Source organism: Callorhinchus milii, unplaced genomic scaffold (genome assembly GCF_018977255.1).
Source record: "Callorhinchus milii isolate IMCB2004 unplaced genomic scaffold, IMCB_Cmil_1.0 Scaffold15, whole genome shotgun sequence".
Taxonomy (NCBI): domain Eukaryota; kingdom Metazoa; phylum Chordata; class Chondrichthyes; order Chimaeriformes; family Callorhinchidae; genus Callorhinchus; species Callorhinchus milii.
Genome location: NW_024704756.1, coordinates 13,123,289 through 13,150,179, shown reverse-complemented (window position 1 = coordinate 13,150,179; position 26,891 = coordinate 13,123,289). Strand labels below are relative to the sequence as shown.

At 37.6% G+C, this 26,891-nt stretch overlaps 1 protein-coding gene across 2 annotated transcripts; it reads right to left on the bottom strand.

The window, feature by feature from the left end:
• Window positions 1–513: 513 nt before the first annotated feature.
• tbc1d8b (TBC1 domain family member 8B) lies at window positions 514–25,649 on the bottom strand. 2 transcript variants are annotated; one of them, XM_042340633.1, is made up of 21 exons: window positions 25,403–25,649; window positions 23,196–23,306; window positions 21,386–21,504; window positions 19,298–19,526; window positions 17,529–17,769; window positions 15,877–16,084; window positions 15,043–15,216; window positions 14,688–14,843; window positions 12,580–12,730; window positions 11,863–12,077; window positions 11,396–11,513; window positions 9,675–9,960; window positions 8,390–8,519; window positions 7,375–7,473; window positions 6,958–7,026; window positions 5,344–5,584; window positions 3,851–3,916; window positions 3,596–3,685; window positions 2,916–2,963; window positions 2,549–2,655; window positions 514–2,102 (listed from the first exon to the last, which is right to left on the bottom strand). In XM_042340633.1, exons 1-21 carry the CDS (start codon window positions 25,527–25,529, stop codon window positions 1,689–1,691), a joined length of 3,399 nt encoding a protein of 1,132 aa, XP_042196567.1. In that variant the 5' UTR covers window positions 25,530–25,649; the 3' UTR covers window positions 514–1,688. The 2 variants fall into 2 exon arrangements, with proteins under 2 accessions (XP_042196567.1, XP_042196568.1); XM_042340634.1 differs by lacking the exon at window positions 2,916–2,963.
• Window positions 25,650–26,891: the final 1,242 nt, after the last annotated feature.

The window sequence follows — 26,891 nt, the reverse complement described above, 5'->3', positions numbered from 1 at the left end:
GGCCAGCTATTTTGAACAAACAATGTTAATGTAGATATTGTAATATATTAAATTCTGTATAAAAATCCTTAGAATAACTACAAATTAGTTCTATTTTATATGATGTAACAAGTCATTTTAAATTTATGAATGTTCCTATGAAATAAGAATTTTATTACAGAAAAAGTGTCTTATGGGGAGGGTTGGGTGGTTTGTGTCTTTTATGTGAATAAATTATCTTTGCACAACTATCAAACTTTCCTCTCCAGGATGGCTTCTACTTTCTGTACAGATTACAACAGAGAAGACCAAAGGCACTTTCAATTTAAAAACGTAATAGTATACATCCTCCAGTATCTCAACCTTAAAAGGGATTATAATACATTTAACAACATAAAGGTAAAAGTGCAGAGAATTGGGTTTAGAACAGTTAGCTAAATGCAACAATTTAAATAATCTAGGACTTGTTTTATATATCACACATTTAAAAATCGAACCTGTTTTCACAAGAAGCAATGACAAGCTGTAAAAGTATGCACTGGAACTGAAAATATTTATTTTGAAGATGTCTTAGATGGGGGCTGAAAGAAGAGATCAGATAGAAGAAAATGCAATATAAACAACAGGAAGGACACACACAAGTTGACTTTTTTTTAAAAAAAACACACTAAGTGCCTCAGTGTTTGGCACAAGAAACTTTCAACTCAATATTTACAGCCAAAATTTGTAAATATCTTTACTCTAATTAATATTTCAAGTGCAAGTCTGCTGTATATTAGTTATTTCCTATACATGATTGCTAAATGAACATTTCCTGTGAAACTTGACTATATATACCCATATATATTTTTAGCAATCTTACTTTAATGCTATTTACTGAAATAGTTAATTGCTGAAATAGTTAATTTGGACATTTTTGTATTATTAAGTTTCAAGATAATGCAGGTACATTTTATACTTTAAGCAATATACGTTTTGTAGTGCAGTTACTGACATCTTGCATCAAGAATTCTGTACCTTTTATACAAGTTCCCATTCTTGGGTACACTAATTGCCATGGACATATCCTTGAAGCAGAAATAAATCAATACAATACAACAATTTGGAAGTATATGAACAGAATATCTACACACCCTTTAAAAGCACATTATGCATTTTTTTTAAGATTCCCTTTTGTTGAATTATATATGGTTTGGTTTAATCAGTACTATTGAAAAAACTTCATTAGTACATATAAATCTATTCTTCAGACTACAAAATACAAGAAAAATATTACATTAATCTCATAGCAAAAGGAGAGCATTCCAACAGCACCCTCCAGTGGATGGCAATGGCATCCCACTTAGTTCAAAGTAACAGATGCTCATTTGATAAATTCTACTACAGAGAAAGGTTGTCTGGTCTGACATCTGAAGAACTCACTTCAAAATCAGTAACATAGGTGGCATTCTATTCTGCATGGGTCAGTATTTTTTTCACCACCGCATTCAAAATTGTTGAACCTTCCTGCTACCCCCCAAAACAAATCAACCTTCATTGCAAGAATGACAACAATCGTTTTGCAGCAAAGAATTATTTCACCTAAAAGCTGACTGAGATCAGACTACACATTTTACACGTCACTCGCCAAGGTTCCAGCTGGCACTCAGTTTATTGTACAATCAAAAAAATATTGGCATAAACTTGTAAAGAAGACCACAGGCTACTCTTTACATTGGGAGTTGGCCAATTTTACTTTTCAGTTGAACAGCTTTAGCTTTTTCTATTTTTACCTTCGTGTCCACAGGTTTCTCAAAAAACTCGACCAAAACTGGTTCATTTAGTAGAGAGGCCAATATCTGTTCAAAGGCAAAGGTCCATTCTGTTTCGCTTTGAGCTTCTGTGGGAGTATCTTCCTCCTTTGGCAACACACTGCTCTCCTGAAAGTTGTCACCACATTGCTGGTCTTGGTTTTTATCTGATTTAGTTTTACTGGGAGAGCTCGGGTTGTTCAGCCTTCTGCCTACTTCTTCCATTCTCAATAAGAGACCAGTGACTGTTGCCACAGCTCGATAGAGTGCCTCCTCATTGGGATCTCCGTGGAACAGGTTGTATAACGTTTTAGAGAACTGAATGAATTGTGTCTAAGGAGTTAAAAAGTTAAATTGGTCAGTTTGAAAAATCTTTAAAAATACTATAAGCATTATTACATATGGCCCCTGCTAAGAACTACTGTTGAGGTCTTAAGAACTAGCTTTTTATTTTGGAATAAAAATACTAATAAACTTCACTGGAACCACTACTCAATTCCCAATGCTTTCCCCGTACTCTTCTTACATTCTTTCTCATCAAATTTCTTTCTTATCAAATAGATAATTATTTGGGGAGGACAATTTTGCAGGGCTATGGCCACCTTCTGTGCTGTGTAATTCTATGAAATATTTTATCAAATTCTCTTTTAAATATTAGTTTCAGTTCATTTAACTATGTACCAATCTGTAACAGACCCATTATAAAAGAAACACAATTGGATGGTGTCAATTCCAAAGAACATGGTTGGTACACTCTGAGTCTACGTTCATATTCTCACCTGATGTATCCTTGGCAAGTCTCGAATATTTTCTTCTTTCCGCAGCAGCTCGTCTTGCCACTGTTTCAAATAAGACTGGACATCAACTTTCCCTTTGCCACTTCCTCCTGATTCAAACAAATGAGAAAACAACCACTAAAAATATAATAAGAATCATGCAACCTCATTCAATAAAGCGTGCATGAAGCTTGAATGTCCTGAGTATGTTCTCTTGATATATGAATCGCATTTGATGCACAAGGATTGATTTCCATATACATCTATTTATACACACACGTACACGCAGATACAAATGCAATTCTATGAAATATTTGAAATGAGAAGCTACCTGAAAGCTAATTTGTAAAAACCTTTCAGGTTTACACACCTTCTGGACTTGTAGCTTGATCTTGTATAGGAATAGAATGTAATAACACTAAAAGTGGAAGAACAGAGAATAAAGCAAATCTCATACAACCAACACCTTGACCATTAAATCCCATTGGTTTTTGTTCACTAAATAGGATTCTGAGCGAACACAAATTGTATCAGTAAAGTTTTTTTTGCATCTTTTCTCTCATCCACTCCCCACACCAGTTATTACATTACTGTTCTTCACAAAATGGTGGACATCAACTTGCTTCATGTAATTTTAGTTTACCCACGAGGAACTGTAATGTATATTTTTCTCCAACTGAGTAGCAGATGGTTGCAAATCTCAACTACAAAGGCTTGTTTGGGACTTGAATCGAATGTTTTAATTTTTAGCTGCCAACTCGCACTTACAAACACTTGGGTCACAAACTTCTGTTAGAATTCTTTGTTTGAAGATGAAATTTCCAACTTTAATTCCAGCTTGCAAAAAGATAAGAGACAACACATTTAAACTAGGTCACACAACACTTGTGGCCAGGTATTCCAAAGATTCTCTCAGTTGTCAACACTTTGACTCAGTTAAAAGAACAGCTTGGACAGGAGATCTCCATTTGGTAGCTTCCCCAGAGAAACACAGGGATCAAATCCGGTTGTTCATCCACTAACACACTATAAGAAGAAATCAGTACAAACCTTTGAACTGATCACCATGTGTCATTTCCGTGCTAGCAAGTTGTGAGTGTTTTGAAGCTCCAGAATTTGTACTTTGATCTTCAGTAACTTCTGTAAGCAAAGACCAACAAAAAGTCAATAAGCAGTTATTAAACAGGTCACAAAAACTACATACTGAACCTTGGATCTATTTAATAAATAATCCCACCATTCTGTGAATAATGTATTAAACTTCAGTTTCACAATATCCAAATGCATCATTTTTAATTTATTTACCTGGAAGAATATGCATTTTAAAAAGTAGCTTCAGTTTGTCAGTAAAACTTCCATTGCACATCACATCTGCAAACCAAAGGTACAAAATTAGTAAATTAACACCCCAAATCCTTCAAGATTGAAAAAAAAAGAAAATACAGCACAGAATATCTGAAGACATTAGGTGGTTCTTTCCATTTTATGCAAAAACATTGAAGTGAAGGTATTCTTTGTGCATTCAAATCAGTGCAACAAATTAAATGTTGAGTGGAATTAATAAACCCTCCAAGAAGGAACAGTCATTTGCATAGAAAGTCTTCCGAATGATAACAGGTACAATTCACTACCAAGATATTTCACAAAATTCTATGCAAGTGCTGTCCTTATTTTCATTTAGTGTTAACCCTTCACCAAAACAAAACTTCTAAAAGGCTTGCGTAGCAGTTTGCCTTGTACCTGAATGGGCATTAGAGCAATAAACATTTGACTCTACTCTTCGGATCGGTTTAAAAAGTGTATGTTAAAATCACATCAAAGACATTATAATAATAATATCCAAGAATTCACCCAAGACGTCACAATGAACAACAGATGGAAATGTGAAGGACCATGAAGTCACATCAACGCCACAGCTACTGCTCAATGCATCAATTTAGACTCCCTCACATTTAAAATTTAGATCTTATTTAATTTATTTAGTCAACACATGGTATAAAACAGAATCCACAGGGTACAATCTCACTCACAACGTCAGCACTCCCCGAGTTTTCAGGCCAACACATGCAGGATATAAATTACGTCAACTGCCTTCTTCATCACATTGTCTCGATTTATCCAGATCAGAACATCAGCAGGTTATTGAGGAAGTTTGGTTTCAATTCTGTATCAATCTCCTTTACAAGTGATGCTTTTCATTTTAGTTATGCATAATAACATAATAAACCAGGAAGGACAATGCTTTGTAGCAAAATAAAGAGACTTTCTATTCCACAACTGAACCGTAAAGCTTTTGGCATAACTAAATTACTGTATATTTTCATAGCAACCAGATTTGTGGGTTTCACCTTTGCAGACTGCTAGGTAACAGTAGATCAAACTCCTCTGACTTTTGTTAAATGGTAAACACTATTCAACATCTCATTTCAGGCTTACGCTCCATCCCCAGTCATTTTCTAATTTAGTAAACTACATTCTCTCTTCTCCCTGTTGCTAAGCTGTGTAGCTAGCTTATCAAACCTTGAGCACAGAACACCAGAATTAAAAATGAATTTGGCTTTGTTGCTGCATTTTATGAAAAATTCTCATAAAACAACCTCTATGATGTGACAACTTTCTGCCCCTGTTCTCTGGAACTCTGTCCTGATGCCCTTTCTGACTCCTTAGCAACAAACCCTTGGAGGACATCCGCATAAAATAACTGCTGTAAAGCATTCAGCACAGGTATTGCCTTTTCATGTTATACATCAGATAATTTTTTAAAAAAGCAGCACAGACTTGAAATCAAAATGTTTTACCCAGAAGACATGAAAACTCTTTGAAATTGATGAGATGGTAAGAATTTTCAACCAGATGTTGGAAGCTCCACATTGCTAATGAATCTGCATTGGCAGAGTATGACCACGGACTCAGGAGCCTGAACAATGCACAATACTGCTGGCGGTCAATTTGGTATTGCTCTAGATACGGCAGGCTGGGTTTATGGTGCTTGAGTGTCACACTGTTTGATTTCCAGTAACAACTTAAGAAATGTTCTTTCTACACAAGAAAAAGAATATATGGTTAGAAGCGTTTAGGCACTTGTATCAAATTTGCTAATTGCTGCAGTTTTTGTAGAACAAAACTTGAGACCAAACACATTTGAAGGAACTAGAATCCAAATAATTATGTTTCACATTTGCTCAATTCTTTGATCTTTTTACAAAAGTACATAAAAGCCTGCAACACACTTAGAATATTCTTAATTACACAAATGACACTTAGAACCGTGAAATCCAAAATAATGTTGTATTTGACTGTGGCCACTTTTAAAAATATTTTTTTTTAAAAGAAAATTATCACCATCTCCCCCAAAATTAGTCAATATGATTTAAACACAGGCAAAATATAGGAACAGAACATGATAATAATCCTTGCATTTGGTATAGCATCTAATGATGTTGGAACAAAATCTCAAAAGAGCTTCACAAGATTTACTGACCATTAAATGTGCACACTGAAAATTACATGTTACATCTGGAATAGACTGTATGCCTTCAATTTTACAGTTATCCTTAAGCTGCTGTTTATTAGTCAATTTCTATATTTTCCAATTCGAGGAAATGGCTCGACAGAAGGTGTCATCTATCATTGCTGAGCGTTAGCAGATTCTGCAATAGCTTCCAGGTGCCCACTTTGCTGACATTTCTGCTTTCTTTTGTTTAACAGTGATTGAAGGATGACTGAAACTAAAGAATTCTTCGAAGTGCTTTCTTCCTTCCTTCTTCCTCTCCACCAAGTTATTTTAATTTTTAAAAGACCCTCCTTTAAGAGCAGCTGATAAAGATATTCTGCCTAATTAAAATAGTCTCTTTTGTACCCGACTGATCTTGTGCGTGCATTGAAATGTTGTTAAATGTCAGTTCCCGCTGCTCTGCCATATGTGAGTAATATTCCAATGTGGCTTGTAGAGAGAAAGAAAATTACCATTTCAATGCTGCATGTGCTGAGATTTTGTGCAAGTTTGAATGACCCACTTTAAAAACATTAAAATAAAAAAATTGAATTTGGAGGCATTTACCTTTTTGGTAGGAAAATAAAGCTCTTTGCAACTTCATATCAGCTACATTTTGTTACCTCCCATCAATATTAGACTCAAGTGATGCCTCCCGGTAGAAAAACCTACTTAGGTGAATGACAAGATTTTTTTTCCTATTAAATTGAAACTTTTGGACTGGAATGATATCAGATATTGCATTCCTACAGTGGATTTTAACATTAAAGGAGAGTCTGATAATACTTCGGATAATATCTGGTCTAGCAAGAGGAGATACATTAAATGGATTTAATTTTGCAATCATTTGAAGGATTAAAATCACTGTTGAATATTCATTTCGACATTCATAAGAAAATGGAAATTTATGAATTTTTACCTTGAACAGATCAAAGAGGTCTTCCAGTTCTTTTGTGCTGAACCTCACTTCCTGTGACACAACTCGCAGCTAAAATAGACATTTACAATGGCATTAAACAGCATTAAAATACAGACCATAACTGAGTATCTTGTGACATGTGTCTAAATCATGTGGGTAGAGACAAAGAACATTTTTGTTGTCAGCAGAATGACAAAGATGCACTTGTCATTGGCTGACAAATAAATGTAGGCAGATAAGCGTTACAGCGGAGCTAGGGAAAAAAAATCACCGGTCTCTAAAACCTTCTTGGATTAGCATTCTGAAACACAAGTTCAAAGCTGAAAAACATCTCGAGTTTGGTATCCAATAGTGGGTGGCGAATGATTTAATGATCCCCACACACATGCTTCCATCAAACAGCAACAGATAACTCACCACGTTCTGTTTTGTAGTGTCTTCCAGAGTCTGAATCACATAGAGCCTGTTCCTACGTCGCATACTCTCAACCTCCACTGTTCGAATGTCGCCATATTTCTGCCAGTCCAGAATAAGAAAACTCAGCATGAAAAGCTGCACTGCCCTTCTACATTCACACACCAAGTTATAAACCATACATATTCTAGAAAAATGTTTTACTTCTGAAAAATTAAATTTGGATTTTTATTCTGGCATTTACAGGGTGCTAAATAATCTTTACGATGACCTTTGAGCAGCCATTTCAAATTAGGATCAAAGATAATTTGTGAACAGCTGTGTTGCTTCTGGGAAATTCTACATGACAAAACACCACCATTACTTCAATATTTGTCATTTATATTACAAATCACTGATAGATGTGTACAAGGCTGCTTCACAAGATTTTATTCTAGTGTATAATGACTGTATTTTGTAAGTGAGTGCTGCAGCCAATTTGCACACTGCACACAGTAATGTTCCACAGCCAACCATGAAGTGAATGACCATTTTATTTAATTTGAAGGATTAATTTCAGAAGAAATTTCCTTCTCTTTTAGAATAATGTTGTGGGATCTGTAAGGTCCACATGAGCGTGCAGAAACAACCTCATGTTTAACATCTCATCTAAAGAACAGCACCTCCAGCCTTGCAACACATTGCAAGAAGGGTGTTAGTGCCAAGAATTAGTTCAAAGTCCTCATACGAGGCTTAAACGTGCAAGCTTCTGACTCATTGGCAAGAGTGTTACCAACTGAGCCAGACCTGATAGCATCTGTGGAAAGGGTAGAAATGCTGCAAATAAACCACATTCCCTCTCCCTTGGCCAGATGGAGTTTCTTTCAGATTTGATTTTAAATTCACAAATAGCGATATTCAAACAAAATAATTTGTTAAAATAAAACAACTTTTCACAAGCTTATAAAATGGTTTCATTTCAGGCTGATGGGACAAGGCATTTACACAACAGGACCACAGCTCAGCATACATGACCAACCTCGTAGGATTCTCTGATGAGCTCAGTTATGTCCACCTTTGGGTGAGGATGCTGGTTGTCGCTGGCAATTGGGGGTTGATGAGCCATTGGTGGTAAAGGGCTGTCTTTGTTAGTAACATTATCAAAAAATCTAAAAAGAAATGTAAGGCTTTAAAAGTATGGAAAATATTACAGAAAATGTTTTTCTTAAACGTAATGGGGACTCAACATTAGACCATGAGATATCAGGGTTACACAGAAGGGCACAGCTTTTTTAATCAAAATGTGTTAACAATTAAAAAGAAATCTATGGAATAACACAATTGCACAGATAGATTTAATAATAATCTTTGCACTTGATACGGAGCCTTATCACGTCTTCGAGACGTCTCAAAGTTACTATAACTTGTTAGAGTAGTCACACATTTTACAATTGATGGAGAACTTCCAGTAGTTGAATACCTTTCAACAGATACCTTAATTCTGGCTTACTCAGGTGATTAACCATTTAGAAATAGCCCATGTAGTGAGCCTGAAATAGTGCTGTACTCTCCTTTGAAATATTTTAAAGAAAATCTGTTAGCACACTTTTCTGATTTATACTAAGACCCAGTACAGGTTTTGCTGGTGATACATCTCCTGGTGCAATGTCTTTCAAGCCTTTTATAAACAACCTACAGATGGCGACAGTGGACCAGTGAAGAGGCTGCTTCTGATCTTTTCTGCATCATGAGGAAAAATCCAGCCTTTGTTCAGTACCTTCCCGACCATCATTGGAAACTAACAATTTAGGGAAAACAATCTCTGGGATTGCACACACTGTTATTGCAGGGCACTATCCTACCGCACTGATGCTTCAATGGTTATGAAAGCAAACAAGTGGAAATATTTTCTGAAATTTTCAGAAATAGTTTCAGGGGAGGGAGGTGAAGAAAACTCAGGTTCAAATCTTTAATGACTCAAGAGGATTTGTTTCAGCAATATCATTTTGGGGATTATAAAACAACAGAATAACATTTGAAGAATTAAACTGTCGTACTTAATATACTCAATAGATGAGAAAAATGATTGACACCAAAATCTCTTGATTTACAATTTACAACACTAGAATCATACAACGCAGAAGGCCATTGGACTCATTGTGCATGTGCCGGCTCTTTGAAACAGCTATCCAATTAGTCACACTTTTTTCCTTTTCAAATACCTGTCCAGTTCCCTTTTCCTAAAGTAGATGTCTACACCAACAAAAATTCAAACAACTGCATGATATCCAGAATAATAAAATAATGAAACTCAAAATCCTTACTTGTTTAAAATGGTCACCGCTTCCGCATCATCTTTGCAGAGAAGCAGCTTGTCCATGTTATAGTCTAAAACCACGAGGCCAAGTTGCAAGACAGCCTTTATGCCATCATAGAAGAAACAGTCAACCACGTTCACCGCACTCTCAATGGGCATCACAGAAATAAACACAGTGAGAAACCACGATAGGGAAACCGATGAAAAAAAGGTCATGTCTGTCATGTGATCAGTCAACTGGGGAAGCTGATCTCTGATAAGCTCTTCAAAAACTGCCTGATCCACCAAAGCACCTGTTAAAATAGTAAAAGAACGCTTTAGCTAGGTACAATCCAGGAATAGAGAACACACGCACAAAATGCAAATTCAAAATCGAAAATGTTCCAATTCTTATCCCAAGCACATTCTTTGTTTCATGATTATTAGTGTGATTAAACAAAATTAAGTTATTCAATGGAGCATTAAAAAAACAGAAACAATATCAAAGCTTAACTTGAGGAATAATTAACCAGCAAGCCTTGAATTATCTACTGTCAAGCAGTTACTACAAATCTTCTGAATCCAACTGAATTGCAAACATGTAAATGAGATTACTTTAAATCATTTAGTTAGGATTTAAATTGTTATTCAACCTCTTGGTAATGGAAGTCAACTTTCACTCAAAAACACAACTTGATTATTAGCAAGAATTGTCAGGGGAATACTTCATTTCATAGCAAATTCAACCAGCGTTTGAAGGAAATTTAATTTTAGTTAAGGATTTCTCACAAGGGCAATGCAGTAATGCAGTAATTTGACAGATCCTTAAAAACAAGTCATTTTTGGTCCATTAACCACCTTTGAATTCACTGAAACACTGCTTTCATAAAAATGCAGTAGAACCTTGTGTACACAAACTCTTACACTTATCCTGAAATCTAGAACTGTTGCAAAATTATATTCCAAATAGTCAGATTGAGAAACCACCCATCTGTTAATATTTCTCAGCAAGTTATTTTTGTTCCATGTTTTCTGTGCTGTGTGATTCAGCACATGCAAGTTATCTTTGAGATTAAAACTAGACAGAACTATAGAAGAGGGTTCAACCGCCTTCTTGTTCAACTGAGGAATGTGGGAGGAGCTGAATGGGTAAGTTTGATGTGCTGACAGGTTATTTTCATTTTTTGTTTTCTATATTTCAAATGTGCACAATCAAGTGAATGACATCAGGCTCCGTGACTTACAGTTCTTACCTTTGGGCAATTACACATTAAGGAATTCTGAATACAATTAAAATGCACACTTTGATATTTAATGAAAACTGCTGGTCAAGCATGTGTTCATTCAGTTAGGTTTTGAAGTGTTTTTCAGTTCTGTGAAGTGGGAGGGGGAAAGAGAGAGAAGAAAAGGAACGGGGCAGAAAAGTTTCTCATTTTAAAGTATGTACACAGAGAACTATTCTTCACCCATCCAGCAGTACCCAACACACTTCTGCAATGTTTTAATATATATATACTGTTGCACTGTGCAATAATACAGTACTTTTGAAAACTGTGAGGAATACTTTTGGTACCTCATGGATTCTGGCATCCATTATGGAGAAAGGTCTGAGTGGAGCCCAATTTACTTTGAAACAAAATTAAACAGAATAAGTGCAAGTGGAGAACAAATCATATTGTTTGCGCACCTGATTGCAACAAATAAATATATTCCTCATGAAGATTACATATTTACTGTCAAAAGATTTACCAATTATTCGCTGATTGAAGTAATCTGGGAGCATTCTCTCACACACAGACACGAGCAACCAGAAAGCCTCTTCTTCCTTAGCATATAGCAGCAGAACAGATGTCAAAATATTCATTGCCTAGGATAGTAAAGGCTAATGTTATTCAGTGACACATTGCATTGATTACAATTATCAAAATGTCATATATAAAACCTGCAAAAAAAATTGAATCTATGTAAAATAGGTCTTTCAAGACACTTTAGTTATTAAATAACAAGATACGTTCAAATGAAGAAGGCCCTTCGACCCATTTTATCTCAGTCCTCTAAAATACTCACTCTTGGTCCTCCCATTACAGAATCGAGCTGTTGATACTTCATTTTTACTTCAGTATTAAAATCAACTTAAATGCCTTCCTTGTAAATCATTTCCTTAAGCATTAAAAATAAAGCACTACTAAACTGTGAGGACGGGACACAATGCTGACCTGACAGTAGCCTATTTTAGGATTCCTGTAAGCATAGGCTGTGAGCACTCTCCGCAGTGCAGAAATGCCTGTATCACTTTGGAATGCCGGATGTTCAGGCAATGAGCGATGAAGGTCACGTTCAATCTCATCAGTGGCCAAAGAAAATGTATCCATGGATTTTGCCACGAGCTCAGTGTAATAACCAGGGTGAGCAGCCATATCGTTATTTGCACCTGTGGTTAAACAGAAACGTTAACGTCACAGAAAAGTACAGCAATGTTTCTTTGATGTATGGGTAACCTTTATAGATGTTTACTTGTTCACACAGACATATGCAAAAGCAGATCTGTTCTATGTAGTTGCACAATATAATTTATAGTTTAAATAGATCAGCTTCGTTTCCAAATGAAATGTAAGTGTACATTCATTCTAGTTTGCTTAACATTCTTTTCCAGCTGTTCGGAGTCACAGAGAAATGCAAATTGCAACATAATACAGCTTTGTCAGGAAAGCAATGCATTAATTGTTTGCCATTCAAGTCATTTCAAGGTTGGTTTCCTCCAAACACAAAAGCCTAGGGTTCAGAATCTGCAGCAGATAATTTTATTTCCGTAAGTGCTGAATTTTGAACAAAAAAAAATGAAGTAGGGAAAAAAAAATCCACTTGGAACATTTCTACAAAGTCCTAAAACTTCAATGATGTTTCTTAATACACAACTGGTTTGTAGCACACACCTGAAAATAGCAGCCAAAGCTCCCCTCTTAGGGATTCTGGAATTCCTCTCACAACAATGTCCCGAGTCTTTTTGGTTCGAAACATGCAAACTCCACGACCATATTCCACAAAATGAATGTTCCACAATTGTACTTTCATTTTTTCCTTCAACTACAAGTCACAAAGAAGACAGTACCCTCAGAATAAACATTCCCAAATGAGGCAGCCCAGTACACATTTATATTGGCAAATGAAGTTTAATGAAGGAAGAAATATTTATTTTTCTCCATATAAATGAACAATCTAAATACACATGCATAATTTGGCAATAGCCTGTGATGAAAAGCAGCCTCTAGTGGTGGAGCTAACAGTGGTTTAGCTTTGTCTTGCTCAAATTTAATATCGATTATTACAACTGTCCTAAAATACATTATATTCAAGGTTACACAGCACAGTAAGAGCTGGAAATAATGCTACTGGATAGGTGGCATCACCAATGCTCCAAATATTTCCCAATCATGGGTTTGAAAATTACTTTGTAGTAGTACTTATTTTACACCATTTATTCTGAAGGGAACACACCCCTTTTCCATTATTCAAGATGGCCTATTTTGAACAAACTGCAAAGTCAATCTGGAGCAAATCGGATTGTTCATCTGATATTCTCCCTTTCCTGTAGCAGGAAGCTTGAACATGCTAAAATTAGCCAATATTTTTGCAAAGTCATCTGCATTCCTGTAACCAATGCAACCTCAAAACCACTAAACTGGAATCCCTGAAGGTTACAGAGAAGGAACTCTAGAGCATATCAAATGAACAACTTGGTCTATTAAACCATTTAAACTAAAATCTGTTACAAACAGCTATTAGAAGTATAGTAGGAGATGATTTCTTTATCATTGATGCTGGATTGATAATTGTGAACGAAAGTGGCCAGGATTGAATATTCTGTGCGTTATTAAAAATTCATTAACTTTAGTGAATTAGGAAGCAGCTATGCAGAAGCCTTTCCCCAAGAGATATTATGGATGATGATAATAATAACTTACTTTTAATGTAGTGCCTTTCACATCGGGGAATGTTTCAAAATGCTTCAAAGGATATATTGTAAATTTGACTATTATTTTGGCAAACCCAATAACCAATTAGTGCACAAATAGGCATGAAGTAAATGAGCAATTTTATTTGGGGGATTGTTGCCCAGGTCACCAGGAGAAACTCCTTACAGAGTTAGTTATTTCCTACCCACTTTCTTCAAACTTTGCAGATGAAATCACAATGAAGCCAATATAACTCATGTGTTTTAGTGAAAACCAGTTTCTGCAGTAGCAAAAGCTGCAAATCTATACCATGTGATTTATGACTGCATTGAGCCATCAAGGCATCTAGGAAATGTTACAGTTCACAAAGGCCATGAAAATAAAATCCCCAAAAGGGGAATTATAATTTTGAAAAATAGCATGCAGTGCAAAACCTGTAAAGAAAAAATATCCTTAAAATGCCAATGCCCTGAGCTATTACACAATGCTCAGCCACTAAGAGGTTTTATCACATTCAAACAATTGTTACAATAATTGCTAGCAGTGACCATAACTCAAAATTATTTTTGGCACAATTTCAAAAGGCATAACATTCATCATATAGATGAGAGAATAAGCTTTCAAATAAGCAGCTTTGAAATCTAATTTGATATTTGGCAAACTGCACTATCCTAAATAATTGATAAAGAGGTGCTCGAGATCAAATACAGTTTATCCTCAAATTCTTTGCACTTGAAATAAAGTTGAAGATTTGAATGGAGTTTGAAAAGCAGGTGGAAGAAGCATAAAAGGATATTACTAAATCAAATGAATTCTATTATTAACCCAAAATTCTGTTCAAAAACCTTTCAAAAGTTGAATGACCAAATGCACTACAAGATACAACAGTAAAACATATAGACCAGGGCTGTTGCAGGATGCTCCACAGCTAGCCTTTGTCAGCTGACACTACCCTACGTGAGGGCCGCGATATATACGCAAGTTGTTATTGTCACAGGGCAACACTGAAAGGAGGGGTGGAATAGTATCGGTACAGTACTAAAATTAGAGCAAGTAGAAGCAAAGCAAAAAACATCAAAAGTATTTACCATTTTAGAATTCAGATTTTCTGCATCTTGTGGATGAAAAGCAGTCATTAGTGCTTCTGTGTTCACAGTTTTATTGCTTTCCTTAAACGGTGAATTCTGTTGACCGTCTGAAAACGAAGGATCATTTTGTCCAATGTGGCTACTATCTGGATAAGCCTGTCAATATAAAGAAGCACACCATGGGCTAGGTGCAATCTGGTATGGAGCAGTTCGCAACTAGCCTGTCGAAGAAACAGGTTTGATAGCTGTAAAACACTTCTTATTTTGTGCTTCATATACAAAAAAAATCGGACTGACATCACATAGAATCACACCATCATTCCACAAGGAAATAAGAAGAGTTAATCACACTTACCTCTTCACTCGATGGCTTCTGATGCAGATTACTCATTCCACATTTTAGTTTCCTTCCCAGTATCTTTTCTATGTTATCACAGTCCTTAATTTCAGTAAAACGGAAAGTTATTTTGCTCCTGGTACTGAAGGTGATGCTTTTACTCGAGTTCTGAGGCTTCTCCATAGCTGTGACCTGCCAGAGAACTTGTATCAATATCAGAATTATTTCAGAACAGATTCTGTAAGATTGCTTAAGATTCTGGTTAAAGTCAACAGAACAATGAAAATAAGTTTACTGCACTAGTAATAAGTTAGATTTATTTTTATGGAACATTATGCATAAATGTCAATTTGTGCATAATAATGAGCATGATAATTATTAAAATATCCATTTACTAGAAATTCTGCTCTCTACATTTTGTACTGAACAGAAGAGGTTCCCCATTTAGCATTGAATCAGAATTAGTGTGAGAACAATTTTGAAGCAAGAATTTGCATCCCACTGACACTCATTTCAGGGTACAGCGGTAATGATTTATATCCTCTTCTCCACTACATCATTCCCTTGAGGGAATAAGCCACCCTTATATACAATGTCACTATATGGAACATACAAGCAGTACATCCAAGTATTCTGAATGTTATTTCTTTTCAGCTCATTTGGTAGCTCCCCAAAATCAAATGCCAAAGAATATGCATTATGAAAATTAATGGGTAACAAATTCCTTGTCCTAAATGTAATGCATGGTTCCCCCACCTCTTATCAATGCAGATTAGCCTCACACTGGCTGAAGTTTCCATCCCCCCTGAACACGGGATATAACATAAAATAATTCAGTTTATTAAAAATTACCTCCCGCAATGGAATGATTACATTGCACTGACTTCCATCCTGGCTATTAAAGCATATGTAATTATCTGCAAGGAACATTTTTCCAAATGTGTGGACGTGGCAAAAGGGGATCCAGAGAAAACAGTCAGTTATGTAGTTCAAACTTTCATCCTTAGAAAGCCTAAACATTGTTCTGAAATATTCGTTCCTGGCTCGGTTCTCCAAACCTCTTAAAAAAAACACACAGTAATATTCAAAGAGAGGAAATTACTTCCCAATCCAAATGCCACAAACATATTTGCATTTGTTAAATTCACATAATATATGTCCCAAACTGAGTTTTCAATGTACCAGTACTCTACAAACACAAGTAATCCGTGCTTTATAGGAAGAATTTTAGTCATAAAATTATAGCTCATCACGATATAATTCGTAAAAGCAAAATGGTAGCTTACTTCAATTATCTTCCTTGTTTTCTGAAAGAAATTTAGCCTTCACATGCAAAGAGGAATATCCTCCATCCCACAAGGGGACAGAGAGAATGAGTTTCAGGCATGCCGACCCTTTACACTTTCACACTTCCATGCACCACTGCTGACTTGCAGTCTCATTTGGTTTAGATCCTCAGTACTTCATCCTGAAAAGCACTAGGTCAGGTTCCTTTCACGTCTACCAAGAGCGTTGAAATTTTTCAGTATAATTTCAGTGCACAAGATTAATCAATTAGTAATAAAATCAACAATAATCACAGCATGGAAGTAAAGTGTGAAGTATATGATCCACCAAGGTCTAAAACGTTACAAAAGGTATAAAGGCTTTTTTTAAAAAAAACAAGCACAACCTTTTTTCTTTTTAAAGACTGCCATAATTCCAAGCCATATCAGGTTAGAAAGAGGTGAGGTTTGTCGAAGTTTTGTACCAGGGGTTGAAGGTCTCTCAAAAATAACATTACCTTAACAATGCACGAGATTCGTGACACTCTGAACCCATTTTAGAATTTGGTTGAACCAACAATTAAATCTCAAAATAAATCCACAAAGTTGGTGTGCCCTTGAATCAAACAAAGTAAAGTGAACCTGGGATCACAACAGCGCTATAAGCTACTAAAGTTCTTCCTTTACTCGAAAACCCAATTGACTCATAGTGGTAAAACTCAAGATCTACTCAGAATAAAGTTCTGAATGAGCATAACTTTGGTTGGGAGGGGAGTGGGACCAGAGTTTTAGTGGGACATTGGCCCCCGAGTGCTTCTCCCACCCCATCCGATAGGAGCCAGTCCCTATTTGTACATGGAGGCTGAACAAATGAGGAAGAAATTACTTTTTGTGTAGCTTACTTAAATTGTGATGTCATTTTTACACACACTATCAGAAAAATTCACTCACGTTTATGCAGCTGATGTGCTTTGCAACATCAGTGATAACTCCCACAATTACAGGAGTGTATTATGATGCTGCACATTGTACATTAAACACATTTCTTGTGTATACGGTAATAACAGTTCCTCATAGATTAGACTGCCATTAATTACAAAACCCGTTAAAACTTCTGTATTCTTGGAACAATGTTACATTACTGATAGTCTAGCATAAATTACTTTGTAATAACTTTGATAAACTCATAAACCAAAATAATCTTTCATGACTAGCTCAAAACAAGCACCTATTATTTACCTTTTAGTTATTTGCAAAGGGTCCTTGAGGGATGAATCTTCCTCAAATGTTTCCTTGTCAAATAATCTCTTTACAGCATAATCTGCAAGCTGTTCCATCAGTTGGAAAGTTTCATTTAAGTGAATGAACATTGAAAAATAATGGTCTTCCCCGTGACTGCAAATTCGAATGCTCTCTGACAAGAGGACACTTGTAGTCTTTTCAAGTTTTGATACTTCATCCCAGGCTATCATATACTTAACTATAAATGTAAACAAGACAAAATTAATAGAATATTTCTTGACATAATTATTAAAGTACCTGGACATTCAAAAACTGCTCTTTGCAATTCAATGACAGCTACACTCTAACAAGTTGCAGCTATGAAATTTATATAATTAGGGGTGGGAAACATTTACCAGTTTGCATACAATGGAGTACTTTTACCTCCATCAATTAGGCATTCCAAGATCCATCATGACTTTCTCAAAGATAGCTCTAAGGTCTTAAACGACTGCTACTACACTCCTGAGCCCTGCTCAGAGTTTGACCCCATCACCCACAAAGCCCTTCAAAATGCCCTGTATGAAAAGTGCTATATAAATGTAACTTATTGGATGGAAAAAATTCAAATACATTGCACACACAAAACAAATGCAAATTATAACTATCAGTTATTGTCAAGCCCAGCAGACTAAATTGCATTGAACACCGATCACACAGCAGCAGATAATTGGATTACACAGCAAGGAACAAGTGTAGCAGTGGCTCCACGGCGACGTAGATCGATTTCCTTTGAACTTTTTCTTATTCCATAACATTAACAAGAATTCATTGTTGTGCGAGTCAGAAATCATTAGAGCATGCCCTTTTCATAATGCTCCCCTGTTAAAGCAAACATCAGAAAACTACTGAGTACTACTGTAAGCGCTCCGAGATGCCGTCTGGCGTGAAGGATGCTGTATAAATGCAAGTTGTTGTTGTTGTATTGCATTTTTTTCTGGAAACTTGTGTTATCACTTTTGGCTCAGGTTCCGCTCCAACAATTGTTTACAGAGCAGCATTCATCAAAACAACAATAACAAGATTACATTTGCATGGTGCCTTTCACGTTGGGTACAGCATTTCAGACCCGAGCTGGGGTCAGGGAGGGAGAAGGGAGGGGAAGGGGGGTGACTGATGGCATGGTCGAAGAGGAGGTTTTGAGGCGGGACTTGAAGGAGGCTAAAGAGGGGGCGAGGCGGAGTATATAAACTATAACTATAGCAATGTTCTTGTTGTTAATCCGAACTCACAAATGAATAGATATGGGTAGATTTTTATTTTGTTTCACAATAACAACAGAATTACATTTGTATAGCGCCTTTCACGTCGGGAGGACGTTCCAAGGTGCTGGACAATCAGTGTTTCGGACCCGAGCAGGGGGTCAGGATCAGGGAGGGTGGAGGTTGGGAGGAGGGGGGGGGAAATGTGGGTGGTCGAAGGCACAGTCAGAGGAAGTTCTTGAGACATGTACGCTGTGCACTTGGCATCGGAATCAGCATCCAAACCACCAAACCATTAAGCTGTGTGCAGATGGCTTGCCGTATGCACATGGGAGTTTGTTTTTCATTGGTTTACATAGGAAGAACAAGCAACAGACACAGTATGATATGGACTGGATACATTTTCTGCACCTGTGCTAATCAAATCTGATTTTCAGACTAAAAAGGGCTATAGATTAACCTTGAGTAAATAATTCAGTCCTGCAGGTGTGTGTGTGTGTGGTCCAGAATCACAAGTTACCTCACCTTCTTTGCCTAAAAAGAAGGAATAGAAGCTGAGGAAGTTGTTACTGAGATATACCCATCCTTGGCACGGCACCCGGCCACTCCAATAACTACAAGAGTAGTATGTCACCAGCTTTTCCTGTTGCGGTAGCCCAAACCATTTCTCGAATTTCATCAAGGCTTCCCGAAACTTCTCAGGGTCATCTTCTTCCTTTATTGATGTCATTTTAGATTCTTCTGCTATTAGACCCTTGGACAGATAAAAAAGTTAAATGTAACCAAATTATTTTAACAGAATACATTTCCTTTACATTACCTAAAAGATCTTGTTTATTTACATTTAAGCAAATATAGCACAAGGTTCACTAAACAGATTTGAGTAGTCTTGGAGAAGAAATGAAAGCCTCACGGTAAAACAGTCTGTAAAACATAAAGAAAAGTCCAAGCATAAAAATCTATGGAGAACAATCCACGGGCACTTCATTAATTACTGTGCATATTGACATTTTGAATATAAGTAGATTTTGTTCCCTTCACTATTAACACCATTAGCTGCACAACTGATGTTTGTCTGGTGGAGATCTTTAAACAGAAATCCAGAACCTGAAAAATTGATTACACCAGAAAGAAAAAGAATAATAGACACCTCTAAGTACATTAGATGTCACTAATCCAGTGTCCTGATTCAGTTAATGAACATAAGCCACAAGAGCTCAGTTCTTGTGATTGAGAACATGATTTGATCCAGGATTGAATTACTAACTTGTAATTCACTTAATCATAATCTTTACGCTTTGCAAATACCCACTCAGGTGTCTTCTGTTCAAGGAAGGGAGTAACATTATACAACAAAACCTCTTGTTATTGTACTTTGTAACCTGAATGAAAGAATGACATTTTCTGCTCCCATTAACATTCTAAAAAGATTGAAAATGATAACTGCAGACAAGTGCATTTTGCACATCCATGATAATCAGAAGTACTCAAAATACCAGCAGATACATACAACCACTATATATTCTGCTAGCAGCCTTTTACTGGTTAAATTCAAACAAATATCACATGCAAAGTTCAAATACATGACAAGGCTAATTGGAATTGTTCCAATACTATTTAAAAGCACAACACAAATACTGCCTCATAGCGTTATTTGAATAGAAATGTGCTGATGCATTGTCTAAAAATTAGCAAAACTATGTTTAAATAATGAGGGTGGAGGGAATGAGAAAAACAAAAAACAAGCAAAGCCTACTTATAATCAAAGTTTAACAGAACAATTTCTTGTGGTGGGTATGAATTAGTTTAGTTTGTGGATTGAACAGACAAATTCCAAAGATTGGAGGAAGACAGCCAAATCTATTCCCACAATTGGATTACACAGAATAATTATCTGAAATTCAGTCCCTTATAAGAAGTTCAAATGCAGGGTTAACCACTCATTGAGCCTGAATTGTTAAGAGCAAGCAATAAGTTGTAAGAAATTGAATGACTTCCTCAGTACAACTTCTCCCAAATATCTGGTCCTTTCTAATTGTGTAAAATAGATTAGTAAAATAGCAGAGGGTCAGAAACTGTTTTAAGTAATAAAACAAGAGCTGAAAATTCATTGTGTTTAATACACACATTTTTCTGCCTGTCAGTGTTTTGTCTGTAAAGTCATTACCTGGATGACATTTGGTGAAGAAAATAAACTCAAATCAATCAATTTACAGGGGAACCTCATTGGCTGGGACCATTTTATTTTATACATCCCATTAGCCAGAGAAGCTACAACAATTAGAAGGATTATTTGTCAACTGCGGTAGTATTACGTGGCTCGAGGAAGCATTATGGCCCATTGATGCAGTTTAATTTGTTAAATTTGGGGAAATGGAGCACAGTTTTCATTAATAATTAAACCTAGCCAACTTAGTGGATTAATTCACAATTTTTATTTGTTCCTATAATTGCAATTTACCTTTGCCCAAATTATTTAACTTTTTAAAAAAAAAAAAAATTCTATTCAAGTTCTGTTAAACTTTGATTTGTGGAAACTGGAGAAAACTTGTTCTCTGTTAGCTACAAGATTAGGAATTTAGAACTAATTCAATTCTTCAGTAATACCCTTACCCGGATTTTTCCCTGAACAAAGCTAGTAACATCTTCATTTGTATCAAAGACAGAGAGCATCTTCATCACATTCTGTTCCAGCCATTCCCAATGCTTATTTATTTCTTCACTGTTGGCCCCTGTTTTAGAAACAAAGCAAATTAGCTATTAGGAATATTTGAAGTATCATCACTAGCTTTATCCATTCCAGACAATAGAGCCAGTGACATTTAAATAATGGAAATACTTAGTAAGAACTCAAGGTCCGAGGCTCTTGTCAGTTTTCTCAAAAGTCTCTGATAGGAACCAGCTTCTAATAAGTGACCATGCACATTTTGCATTTACAACATGTGCAATGATCAGAAGTGAAAGACCTGGTCATTTCCATCCTACTTAATCATCAAGCCAGGAACACTCAGCACACTGACTGGACAACATCACCTCAGCATGTATTCAAATTATAGAGTGGAGATGTTAGGCACCTGTTTCCCCACTTCGTGCAACTCTAAAGTCTTAGCATTTCCAAAAAATTGTTTTGATAATTGATTTTGATCAGATCCACTTCTTGCTTTTGACAACAAAAATGTTAAATGGGCCTAAATTTTGGATTGTTTTGGCAGATAAAACTTTATTATTTGATGAGGCAGTCATAGAGGGAAAAATAATGATTTTGTGTTGTCTGAAAACAGTGCTCTAGTCAGTTTGATCTGAACAGTTGTTTTGTAAAACAGTCAGTACACTTCAAAGTAAATCCTGTGAGGTGTTTTAAGGTATAAAATGCAAGGATTACTATTAGAAATGACTGGAATGATGCTATCATGATGCTGTCTGGAAATCTACCAGATCCTGTGAATAGTGGGAACTCTCCAACAAACTCAGCAGAGGTGGTGCATGACAAATAGAAAATCTGATATTCGGCAGAATCCAGGCTGCATCTATGAAATGTGCACAAATATTGAACTTTGAACAGGATGTGATGCCCAGAATATTAGATGAGCAAACAGTGGATCTATCTAGTATATACTTATAAAGCCAAAAATGAAATGGATCAGAACTTATGGCGTTATGAAAAGACAGATAAACAATAATTCAGCAATGTAAACATTCAAGACTTAATGCACTAGATAGTAACACTGATTATCCAAATTGCCCAACCTATATTTCTTCATACTATATGGAATCCAATGTACAATTGGGTATCCATTGATGTTTCATCTTAAAGCGAAACAAATTTTGGTGGCGCATTCAAATAACTGATTCCTACTTAAAGTAATGAGACTTTGAATTGGATTCATTCCAAGATGAAAATAATGGCATTCGATAGTTTAACAAATGAATTATGAGCTCTGAAGCAACTCAAAAGATGACTCTAGTTTAGGAATTAGGGGCTTAACACAATATCTATTCATGAACAAATTGCAGATAGTTTTAATGAAGCAAATATTAATAAAAACCCCAAATCTTCATCTCAGTGATCGCTGAAACTATTTTAACCAAACTCACTACTTTATAAAACACTGAAATATTAACTCGAGACTTAATTATACTCACAAGACAGTTCCAATATTTTCCAATCTCTTAGAACAAATAATCCTTCGGTTTACAAAGCTTTCCATTAGCAGCAAAATTGACAGACAAAATAGTTGGCACTAAATATTTAAACCATGCATTTTTTAAATGAGATTCTCAAAGGAAGCTAGAATTTTACATTATATTTTGGTTTCTTAATCAGTTTGTACGGCAATTTTTAAAAATAATTTCCACCCACCAGCACTTCACCAATAAAATAGCAAACAATGAGCCTACTTAATAGATGTACACAGTAACTTACCACAAGCGATGGGCCAATATACTTGGGAATCTGGTGTCTGATGCAGAATTCGATAAGGAGCTACCTTGGAAGTTGAATCAAACACTGCATCAATTGTTCCAACAAGAAGGCCTAATTGAACGATAAACACAATTTATGCAAAGTTTTTCTTTATTCATAGAACAATACCCTTTGATGGCACAACATCAATTGTGACAAAGCAAGAAATTGAAGATACATCCAGTACTTTAGTTAAAGATCACAGAAACATTAATTTCCATAAATGAAGGAAGTCATAAACAATATAGTTATAGAAATAATAGAAACAGCAGTCATCTTAACTCCACTAGAAAGAAAAAAAATAACTTGCATTTATAAAGAACCCTCTACATGGGGTAGCAGCTCGGAGCACTAAATCCTAGCTAAGAGTATCAGCATTTTTATTGGGGGGGGCTAAGTTTGAAAATGAACTTTGATTCCTCACCTTCTGAGTAATTAACTAAAGCAGCTGAGATAGGTAGTTCCAAAGATTTGGTAAATATAATAATCCTTTACGTTAAACCTACAACATGTTTGCATTAACATTTCTGCTAGTTAAGGTAAACAGTTTGAACAGAAAGTTCCCCGCTCCCCTTTAATATGCTCTTTCATTAGGACACCCTGAATCCTTTATTTTCAACTGTAATATCTATCAACTGCACAAAGAATGGTGATGAATAATTTAAAGTACCTCAGAAATGAATGTATTATTTTGCCAAATTCTGAATACTCCAGAAAAATAATTACAGAAACATACAGAAGCTAGAAACAAAAACGTCTCCCTTCCCCCTTCACAAAAAGTCAAACCAGTGGGTAAAAGTGAAAACCAACAAAAAAACTGGATTATTTCAATGCGTTTTAACCTCAAAGGGAGGAACCCTACGGGCACCCCTGTGAGTTTCCCATTGTGTCAGCCCTTTGTGATCTCATTTGACAGGCGCTGCTGGTTGTTTTGAACGATGGAACTCCTCTTATGGCCTAAAGCAACTGGTTTACGACCGCAATAGGAATCTCACAGACAGCCGAGATTCTCATCCTATCGATCTGGGCAGGAACCCACCACAGTCCCAGTCCCAGAGGTGAATTAGCTCTCGCAGCTAATCCACTCACTCGGTCCCCCTGTTTTTCAATAGCGAGCGAGAGTTGGGCGATTTGTTAAATCTGGATGTTTTGATGGGGGGGGGAGGAACAACAGGGCAATGACCTGAAGTTGTTGTTGTGATGTCTGTGCGTTCAGATAAACATCCCACTCACTTCAAACTACATGTCAGAACTGAAGCGCAAGTCAGGAAATACTTGGCGCAAACGTGCATAACATGATCACTTTTGGTTGTGTTTCTGTGTGTGTGGTGCGTTTATTTTACGTGACAAAAAAGGGTTAGCGGACGATAGAGGAGGGGGAAGGGGAAGGTGGGGGTAAAGAAATTTACAAGACAGAAGTTTCAAGTCATAACTTGGAAAAGTTGCTGACAATGATTCTATTCTGTTACAACGACATCCAGGGGAATAGAGAGAGAGGAAAGGAGGGGAGAGAGAGAGAGAGGGAGAGAGAGGAGGGAGAGAAAGAGAGAGAGGAAGAGGGGGGGAGAGAGAGAGAGAGGGAGGGGAAAGAGAAGAGGGGGGAGAAGAGAGAGAGGAGGGGGCGGAAGAGAGGAGGGGGGAGAAGAGAGAGAGGAGGGGGAGAAGAGAGAGGGGGGAGAAGAGAGAGAGGAGGGGGGAGAAGAGAGAGGGGGGAGAAGAGAGAGAGGGGGGCGGGGAGAAGAGAGAGAGAGAGAGGGGGAGGAGGAAGAAAGTATCTATCTATATATATATATAACGAGTTTGTGTGAAGCACAACACTGTGCAGTTACCCCCCCCCCCCCCCCCCGGGTGAAGGAGGCTCTGCTCTGGTGGCTGTCAGTCAGTCAGTCAGTCAGTCAGCGAGAAGGCTGTTCTCTCCTGTGCTGACAAAAACACGGTCACTACACCGTACGGTAAGTACATTCGCCTGAAGCGCTTTGAGACGCCTGGAATGTAAGGATTATTATGATGATGTGTCGCCTCCGATGAGAGGAGAAGCTGAGGGTGTGTGTGCGTGGGGGGGGGGGGGTCTCTGCCTTCCTTATACCCGGGCCTCTCTCTCTCTCTCTCTCTCGGTAACTTCCCCCCCCCCCCACCCTCCCCCTCTATTGTGTGCGTGTTTTTTTTACCGGTCAGTCCGCCGCCACCTTCGCCGTAACCTCGGCGACGCTGCAGGATGAAGTAGTTGTTGGTCTTCTCGGTCAGCCACAGCTTCAGGGCGTTCTTCAGCAACACCTCCTCGGGTCTCAGCCACATCCTGGCCGCTCGCTGAGGCGTCCGCCTGCGTGTGTGTGTGTGTGAGAGAGAGAGAGAGACAGGGAGGGAGCGCGAGAGACCGACCGTCCGTCCGTCGCTGGTCCCAACTGCCAAACGCCGCCCGCTCGAGCTCAAATGACAACACGTAGACAAGCGCGCGGCGGTGGTGGGGGGGGGAAACGCAGCAAGCGCCCGCGCGGCGTACCCTGGGATCTGCAGTCTTCGCCATCTCGGCCCTCGCGCCCGCGGGATACGGGCGGCGGCGACGAAAGACTACAACTCCCAGGGAACCTCGCGCGGCTCCCGACCAACGAGCAGCTGGGAACCTCAGGATGGCACCAGGCGCCCCGTCGCCGCTCTCGTCACCCCTCCCGAAGCAACTGCTGCCACCAGCAGGCTGGAGAGGTCCACTGCCCCCAGTTGTGGCAAGTTGCCCCCTTTGGATGTCCATCATTGGGTGAATTCTAATAATAAACACCGCTTTATTCAATGAGTTTATATATTAAAAAAAGTGGAGTCCTGTAGTGAGAGCGCTCGCCCCACAAGCGAGAGGACCCGGGTTCGATTCCCGTCGGGGCGAAACCTTGGGCGAGTTTCGTTACTCCACACGCCACTGTGTATCGAGCAGTAAATAGCCACCCAGTTGTTACGTCGATTGGCGGATCGCTTTTCCGGGGGTAATAATTCCTCCAGAAAAAAATAACAATGAATAATTTGGTCACTTCAATCCCACGGCGGTTCGTGGGACGCTTGCTGTGCGCAGTCGGCTGCCGCGTTTCGCCCACAAGATATACAGTCAATTCCCTTTACGGTACATCCCTGTGAAGCTCTTCTTCGAGACATGATAAGGCGCTATAATCAAATGCAAGGATTGTTATTCTATTTAACTGGCAAACGTCGCCCCACACGATTGAGAATGCTCCAAGCTGTTCCTTTGTCACCCTCGCAAGTAACACAGTGATGAATGCTGACAAGTTCCCACCGGGAAAATTCGACAGCTCGGCAACTCAAGAGCATTTCAGCATCGCTGCATACCTCCTGCAGCAAAGCTTTCTCTACGTGTGCATGTTTTTTCTTTGCGGCTCAAGAGTGCAAGGATATTCACTCTCAACCTCTCCATGCAAATCTAACGGTATCAATCTTCACTTTTAGCTCTGCTTTTGAAGCACTTTGAGACGTCAAGAAGACGTGATCAAATGCAAGGAGTATTATTGTTGCTGTTATTACATTAGTCACGAGTTCGCCACAGACACGGGAGCTGTGACTTCTCACAACTCCAGGATATCCATCTGCACTGCAAAAGCAAGTAACAGAATTTCAGAAAAGTGACTTTAGAAAAAGATCTCAACAGACAAATATCAT